Source organism: Cavia porcellus, unplaced genomic scaffold (genome assembly GCF_034190915.1).
Source record: "Cavia porcellus strain 051 isolate PalLab524CR breed Dunkin Hartley unplaced genomic scaffold, mCavPor4.1 scaffold_19, whole genome shotgun sequence".
Taxonomy (NCBI): Eukaryota; Metazoa; Chordata; class Mammalia; order Rodentia; family Caviidae; genus Cavia; species Cavia porcellus.
Window position 1 is genome coordinate 36,430,209 of NW_026947502.1, and position 9,163 is coordinate 36,439,371.

The 9,163-nt window shown below is 37.8% G+C and overlaps 1 protein-coding gene across 1 annotated transcript; it reads left to right on the forward strand.

The window, feature by feature from the left end:
• The first annotated feature begins 7,621 nt into the window (after nucleotides 1-7,621).
• On the forward strand, nucleotides 7,622-8,637 carry LOC111757810 (uncharacterized). Its single transcript, XM_023566446.2, has 3 exons — nucleotides 7,622-7,933; nucleotides 8,029-8,232; nucleotides 8,317-8,637. The coding sequence occupies exons 1-3, from the start codon at nucleotides 7,622-7,624 to the stop codon at nucleotides 8,485-8,487; spliced, it is 687 nt and encodes a 228-aa protein (XP_023422214.1). The 3' UTR covers nucleotides 8,488-8,637.
• Nucleotides 8,638-9,163: the final 526 nt, after the last annotated feature.

The following is a 9,163-nucleotide window of genomic DNA, read 5'->3' on the forward strand; positions in this document are numbered from 1 at the left end:
GAATTTTCAATTTTTTTTAATTTTCATTGATTTAATTCCATTCAAAGCACCATAAAATGAGCAAATGAATACACATCAACAATAGATTTTTTTAGAGAGAGAAAAAAAAGCAAAACAGAAAACAAGGTAGAAATACTAAAAAATTTCAAAAAAACAGTAAGAAATTACTAGTTGATAAATTACATATTATCATCTTAGAATTGTTCAAGTTACAAAATCAAAGCACAAAAAGTAGAAAATCAAACAATGACAGTACAAACCATTTTGTTCAATAACCCAACAAAAACTTAGTACTATGGTTATATATCTTACACACTTAAACATACATACAGAGCATTTTCCTTCCCTTTCATTATTACAATATTTATTATACATTTTAAATCTTATTGTACTTTCAAATTTTATTATTATTTACACTAGAGAGACAATGTGATATTTACAAATATCAGCCTGATTTATTTCACCTATAAAGATAGTCCCAAGTTGCCTCCATTTACCTATAAAAGCCTCAAGATCAACCTTTTTATAGCTGAGTAATATTCCATTGTAAAGAAATACCACTTTTTAAAAATCTACTCTGCTGTTGATGGGCATTTTGGTTGCTTCTAAGGTTAGCTATTACAAACTGTGATAGTATAAACATGTGTGCACATATATCACTGTGACATGACCCTTTCAATTTTTCTAGCAAAACATCCAGGAGAGGAATAGCTGGATCAACTGGAACTTCCAATTCTAGCTTTTTGAGGAATCTCCATACTGATTTCCACAATGGTTGCTATGGTCCACTCCCATCAACAGTGGAGCAGTATTCCTTTTTCACTAAAGCCTTGCCAATATTTGTTATCAGTTGATTTCTTGATGGCAGCCATTCTTTCTAGAGAGAGATGAAATCTCAATAATATTTTAATTTTTATTTTTCAAATGACCATTGATGGTGAACATTTCTTCATGTATTTATTTGCCATTTGCATATCTTCATCTTAGAAATGTGTGTTCATCTCAGAATCCCATTTTTGGAGAAGGTGTATGAATTTTGGAAGGTTTGATGTTTTTCAATTCTTTATATGTTTTGAATATAAGTCCTCTGTCTGAGGGATTGCTGGCTAAAATTCTTTCCCATTCTGTGGGTTTTCTTTTCACTTTGTTGGTTATTTCTTTTGAAGTGCAAAAACTTTTTAATAACATGAGATCCTAGTTGTTGAATCTTTGAATTATTTCCTGTTTGGTTTACATTTTGTTCATAAATTCTCTGCCTAGCTCTATGTCCCCAAGATTTCTACCTACCTTTCTTCCAGTAGATTTAATATTTCTGTTTTAATATTTAGATCTTGGACCCATTTTGACTTTAGTTTAGTGCATAGTGATAGGCATGGGTCCAGTTTCAGTCTTCAGCATGTGGAAAGCCAATTTTTCCAACACCACTGATTGAAGAAGCTACCCTTCTTCCAGTGGACATTTTTAGCTCCTTTGTCAAATATAAGGTGGCTGAGTGTCTGTAGTTGTGGTTACATCTTCTAATCTGTTCCATTGATCCTCAGATCTATTTTATTGCCAATACCATACTGATTTTTTCACAGTAGCTTTGTAGTATAGTTTCAAGTCAGGGATTGAGATGCCTCCTGCCTTGTCTTTGTTGCTCAGAATCAACTTTGCTATTCTAGGTTTCTTCTGTTTCCAAATGAATTTTAGAAGTGTTTTATCTAGATCCGGAAGGTATGTTAATGGTATTTTGATTGGGATTGCATTAAATCTCTATAACAGTTTAGTGAGTATGGCCATTTTCACAATGTTGGCTCTGCTAACCAAGAGCAAGGAATATCTTTCCATTTTCTAATATATTTTTCAATCTCCTTTTTTAGAATAGTATAATTTTCAGCATATAGGTCTTTTACATTCTTGATTAGGTTGATTCGTAAGTATTTCTTTTTCTTTTTTTTTTTTTTTTGTGAATCATTTTTTTTTCTTTTTCCTTTTTTTATCGGTACCGGGGATCAAACTCACGACTGCCTGCTTGCAAGGCAGGTGCTTATGCCACTGAGCTAAATCCCCAGCCCCTAGTATTTCATTTTTTAAATACTATTGTGATATTCCCATAATTTCTGTCTCAGTGAGTTTGTTGTTTGTGTACAATAATATTGATTTTTGAGTGTTGACTTTGTATCCAGCTACACTGCTGAATTTATTACCTCTAGTTGTCTTTTGATGGAGTTTTTTTTTAATCTTCTATATAGAGTAGCATTTCATCTGCAAATAATCGTAATTTAACTTCCTCCTTTCCTATCTTTATTCCTTTTAATTCTCTCTTGTCTAATTGCTCTGGATAATACTTCAAGAACTGTATTGATTAGGAATGGTGATAGTGAACATCCTTGTCCTGTTCCTGATTTTAGAGTAAAAGCTTTCATTTTTTTGTCCATTTATTATATTGTTGGCTATTGGTTTATCATACAGATGGCCTTTATCAGATTGCGGTAGATACAATCTATTCCAAGTTTCTTTGGACTTATCAAAGGCTTTTTCTGCATCTTTTGAGATGATCATGTGGTTTTTGTTTTTGGTTCTTTTGATGTGGTGTATTACATTTATTGATTTGCAAATGTTAAACCATCCTTTCATTCCTGGAATGAATCTCACTTGATCATGATGTGTAATCTTCCTGATGATTTGCTGCATTCTACTTGCCAGTATTTTATTGAGAATCTTTTTATCAATGTTCATTAGTGAGACTGGCCTATAGTTTGCCCTTTCGGTTGAGTCTTTCTCTAGTTTTGGTATAAGAGTCATACTTGCCTCCAAGAATGAGTTAGGGAGGATTGCTTCCCTTTCAATTTCATTCAAGAGTTTAAGACATATTGGCATCAAATCTTCTCTAAATTTCTTATATAATTCAACCATGGATCCATCAGGACTTGGGTTTGTTGTTAGTGATGGTGGTAAGTTTTTGATCATGTTTTCAATTTCATTAGTTTATATTGGGTTATTCAAAATTGTTATATCTTCTTGTTTGAGCTTTGGTAGTTCATACATTTCCAGAAATATGTCCATTTCCTCTGTTTTCCACCTTATATGAGTAAAAATTTTGAAAGTAGGTATTCATGATCTTCTGAATTTCCATGGGATTTATAGTGATCTCTCTCTTTGCAGTCCTTATTGCATGAATTTCAGTTTCTCTTTATTTTTCTTGATAAGGTTGGCTAGAGGTTTATCAATTTTGTCTGTTCTCCCAAAAAACAAGCTCTTTGATTCATTAATTCTCTGTATTTTTTTGTCTTAATTGCATGAATTTCTGCTCTAATATTTTAATTTCCTCTCTTGTTTTTCTAGAAGCTTGAGATGTGTCATTAGGTTGTTCACTTGTGCTCATTCTGTTTTCTTGATGTGACAATTTATTGTTATCTGTTTCCTTCATAGGAATGCTTTCATTGTGTCCCATAAGTTTTGGTATGCTGTATCTGCACTTTGTAGGTATTGCTTAATTTCTTCTTTAATTTCACATGTAACCCACTGATTGTTCAGAAGGTTGCTATTTGATTTCCACGTATGCATGGGATAATTTAAATGCCTTTGCATTTACTTAAGAATGTTTTATGGGTTATTATATGGTCTATGTTGGAGACTGTCCCATATGCAGCTGGAAGAGTGTATATTCTGTTGTGGTTACATGGAACACTCTGTAGACATCTACTAAGTGCATTTGCTCACAGGTTTGATTCCATTACGCTATTTCTTTGCTGACTTTTTGTCTGTTATGGCTTAGATCTGGAGTGTTGTCCAAAAGCCACATGTATGTAGAAGCTGATTGTGTCATGGGAATAGTATGCTCATCAGTAGGTAAGTCCATCATAGAGTTCATAGCTGACTTGCTGCCAGGAAATGGGCCTACGTAGAGGTAGGTGAGTGGAGGAGAAACCTGAAAGGGTGCGTCTCACTTCCTGCTCCTCCCTTAGCTATTCTTCCTAGCCACGATGACACTAGCAGCTTTTCTCTGATGGCCCTTTCTACAAAGTCATTTATGCATTGGAGTCAGTTGACCCTGAACTGAAAATTTAAGCCAAAATAGACCTCTTCTGCTTTAAACTGTGGGTATCAGGTGTTTATCCCACCGATGAGAAAGTGAGGAAGACACTGCCCTCCCCAGACTTCTCACCAAAGCACAGAGTAGTTGTCTTCTTTCAAATGCTTAGGCTAAATACACAGGAATCCTTGACTACCGTCCTCATCCCGCACCCTGTACTGAAACTGTAACTAAAACATTTTGACTGCCTTCAACTATTCATATATGCAGAATCTGGCTGCCACACACCACTTCTGTTTCACTTGATCCAAGCCACTATGCTTCAGCTGGCTTATTGCATAGCTCTTGAATAGATCTGCTTTTTCCTTTGTTCTTTTATTCTCCACAAAGCATCCTGAGTGATCCTATTAAAATATAGGCCAACTCTTGTTACCTCAAGGCCGTCATTAGTTTTCCATATCACTCAGAGCGAAAGTAAAGTTTCCTAGTGAAATCTACATGGCTCTGTGTGATTGGCTTCCTGTGCTGACTTCTCTGATCTCCTCTGCTGTCACTCTGCCCTTGGTTTTCTGTGCTTTAGCTATAAAAATAGCCTCCTTGCCATGCCTTGAACATGCCGAGAACAATCTGGCCTCTAAACCTCTGCATTTGCTATGAAGCATTCCCACCTACACCCCATGCGTGGTTCCCCCTTTTCACTTCTTTTATTTTACAATTTTACTAAACAGCACTTTCTCTAATGATGAGGGGCCATTTTCAGTCTAAAAGTGCAAGTCCTTTCACACACACACACACACACACACACACACACACACACACTATCACCTTTCCTGCTATAAATGCTGCATTTATTGGTAATTACTACACCAAATATTGTATTTTACTTAATTATCTTCTCTGAGTAACCTCTACAAGCAGGACTTTTGCTTGCTTTATTGCATTGCTAAATCCCCAGCTCCTAAGACAATCCCTGGCCCTTAGTCAGTGCTTAATAAATATTTGTAGAACTGAAAATTATCGATGTATTACAGATGTTTGAGCTTGTGTCTCCATTCTGCATTCTTTTAAGGTCTAAACTTACAGTTTGAGCTCGCTCTGTCTCTCCAGTAGTCCCCGCAGGTACCTGACATGGAGCATCCTTTCCTCAACAGCCCCGTCCCTGCTGTCTTCCAGGCTCCCTTTCCTCACTGCAGGGGGCCTCTGCCTGTCTCACTACTGCCCATCTCAGTGCTTCTGGGTGCTCCTGCTCTCGAGGTCTCTTCTCAGCAAATATAAAGTCCAAACTCTTCTGGTCACCTCTGCAGGCCTGGCCCATGCTATCCTTAAGGTCCTAATCTTCCTTTAACACTTCTGAGCCCAGCTTAGCTGCAAGACTTCCCCTCAATTTCTTAGAACAATTTCTTTACTTAATCATATTTAAAAAAATTACTTATTTTATACTTGTCTGAATATTTCATATGTGTGTATGTGTGTGTGATATGATGCTAGAAAATTGGAACTAATATATTCAAAACACTGAAATTGTTAGAAGAATGCTCAGTAAATATTAGCTATTATTCTGATCAGCATTATCATTATTACTGTCCTCAGAACAACTCTTTTGGAACCCTGGTCCAGGTGCACAGTCCTAGAGTATGCTATAAAAGGGAAACATAGTAGATCCTCCAGGTGAAAGCAGTCTAAATTGTACCATGGTACTCATGAGTCCAAGTTCAAGTAAGAGAAGCCCATGGAAAGACTAAGATGATCCCACTTCTGGACCCGAGGTCCCACTTCATGATCAGGCCCTGAGATGGGCACCAGTACAAATAATCACTCTCTTGAAGGGCAGCTAATCATACCATGTGCCCTAATCATACTACGGTATTATGTGATTGGAATACACTGACCAGCATCAGTAATGGGGAGTCATGTCCTTCAATTCACTTTTCCTTAATAAAGAAAACAATAGATTAGTTCTGTGTTGCAGAGCATGTTTCTTAAATACTGTGTCTTACTTTCTCAGCTATAAAAATAGAGAAAACTGTGTCTGCCTCATAGAGTTGTTGTGTGAATAAGGTTGTTGTGTGACTTTAATATACATATCCAGTGCTTAGCAAAGTACCTGGAACATGGAAAAAAAATTAAGGTGTTAGCTAAGTTAATTTATTTTTATATTTATATATTTTAATACATTATAAAAGGTCTAACACAACATAGAGTATCCATGTGCCTTTATTGACTAAATTAAAGCATAAAAACATCAGCAAATAGATAAACCTATTCAAATGAATTTCTTGTTTAGAGTCTAAATAGCTCCAAATATTAAAGAAAATAATAACTCATGCAAACATGGAGCAGTGGTAAAAACTAGGAAAGAACAGAGCATTCAAAAAGCCAGGCTCATCCTTGGAAAGAGGCAGACTACTGGGCTAGTGATATGTCAGGTCCCCTGGGAGACCCCACGCCCAATCCTGGGCTCCGCCACAGGGCATGAACCCCACAGGCACAAATTAATGACAGACTCGATAGTCATGACTCGTGTTCCTTTTGCAATTTCCTGTCCTACACAGTTGATTATTGCAGACTGAACAAAATGCCACTGATACATCAGTAACAAAGTGAGACATGAAAATTGATTAAAGAAAAGCCCAATCCTGAATTTATTCGATTTAGCTAGAAACATTCCATCAAGGAAAAGAATTACTGAAAAGGAACTATTATCTCAAGTCTGATACTTAATGATACTGGAAAAGCCAGCCTGAGAAAAGAGAAGGCAAATACATAGATATAGATGATACAGATAGTTATATAGACAAATATATATATAGATCTTATAACTGTAAATCTAAGGGGAAAGAAGAGAACAGAGGGAATCAGAGCAAGTAATATTCTACAATTTACTATCTCTGTGAGGGTAGGGATACCACATTCCTATTGACAGGAAACTCAATTCTTGGGGAGAAAGTTTTTCCTTACCATACTGGGGAAGTATCACCTTAAGTAATAGGTATTTTGGGTTACTATATAGCTCTCTAGGGACAATCATGAGCATATGGAGCCCAGTGTTGTTAAAGAAATACTATCAAGCAGTTTCAGCCCAAGATTTTAACTTGATCTTCTCAACTGGCCCACGGCGTGGGTGTTAAAATTATTCTCATTTCATAGACAAAACTGAGAGACATGAGGGGACTGTCCATGTCAAACCATCAATAAATGGTGAGGCTTGGCACTGACACTCAGGCACTTTACCCTGTCTGCCCTGATCCTACATGCAAGTTTTCCCTATTCCATCCGTGTTTTAAAACTTCATATCTGCGTATTACTTCAGCTTTCCATCAGCAACTTATTAATAAAAGAAGGGAAAGAAGGAACTAAAGGTAGCTTGTAGAATACACTATGGAGCACGTTGGTCTATACCAAGAATCACATCGAACCTCAGAATTAATATTACTTTCAAGAAGGACAAATGCTATCACCTGAATGAGTGTGTCACTTCAAAATTCACAAAATTGGAGCCAAAATCCAACGTGATAGTATTAATAGCGGGGGCCTCTGGGGGAATGATAAAGTCACAAGTACTCCTCACTCACTGACTAGGTCAGTGCTCCGAGTAAGGGAGGGATGGGGTGTACCAGCCTTTCCCACCCCCCTCCTCCACCACCTGAGAGGACAGCAGGAAAGCGCCACACTGAAACAGAAACAAAGCTTTCCCCAGACTCCCAGTCTCCTGGCAGCTTATCTTGGATTTCCCAACCTCTAGAACCACGAGAAGTGCATTTCTACTATAGAAATTGGGTCCTTTTCGAAGGTAGGAAAAAGCAGCCTCTGTGTGGCTGTGAGCAACAAGCAGTGTCCAAGCAGTCTTGGGGGTTGAAGCTGACTGTGTGGTCTGACACGTGCCTCTGTGCGGGCAGCGCCCGCCCTCCTGTGCAGGTTGCCATGCCTACTCCAATTCCCCCACTGGATCACAAGACCACACCCCTAGCAACAAGCCCAGTATCCAATCAATCAAGCGCCCCCCCCCCCAGAAAGACGGAAACAGGGCCCCTACCCCACAAAACAGGACTGCCAACTCAGATTCTGCAGTTCTCCAGCTCCAGTGCCCCATTCTGGGGGGTGACTTTGCACAGCTTCCTCCTGCAATCCCGGTAACAAAGTACTTTAGCTTTGCACTGGTTTTCTCTGACTCCCTCTCCTCTTCCTGTATCAAGAGAAAGACGGGCCCAGCAAAGGTGAGTCTAGAGATCCTTAGAGCCCAGATCCACCAGAGACATAACTATCACCTATAAACTACTGTTTGCTGTGTTTTATTGAAGCAGCAGAAACAGACTAAGCCGAAGGAGAAGGACAACATCTTGATGGCTTCAGCAAACTACTGTGAGTCTCCCCACCATGGCGCTGTGAAAGAAACAATACTGACTCAACAAGCTGTAAGAGCAAAATCTGGAAAGGAAAAACACATAGGAAATCCTCAAAGCACTGGTTAGGGTAAATACATGAATTTAAAATACAAAAAGTAACTAAAATAGCCATCATGGCCTGAAGAAAACCATGTGTTCAAGTAACTAAATATATATTTATTCATGTAAATGAATGTGATTCCAGTAAATAAGTTGAAATTAAAAGACTCTAGAGTATATGAATATTTATTATTTATCAGATCATAGAATTTAACATTCTATACAATGTTTAACAATAATGCTTGTGTTATTTCTCAAAACATTCCCCCAAATTGGCTCATACTTCCTATTACAGTCTGAGGAAAAACCAGTGTTTACCCTGGATTAAAACACAGATTCAGGAATACTTTTCCTGAGCTGGTCCAACTATGAGAAAAGAAAATGTAAACAAATAAAATCTTTAAAGCCTAACACAAATTAGTTTGGTTCAGATGGTTCAAAGTGGGACCCACCTTTGTAGCTCCTAGAATCTTATCTCGGTGGACCTTATTAGTGAAGGACCAAATAGAAGCATCTGAGTGGGAAACAGTCTCTAGATTTTTTATCTGTGTATGAAACTCTCATCTTTTAGAAGCTTACTAAGAAGAATCAGGCTTAGGTGGAAATAGAATGTCTAACCCTGGACACCATACCTAGCTCTGTACAGCCTTACAACAATTGGGGGGGGGTGTCCCACTCCTTTCTCCAGCATTTCAGTCAGTGT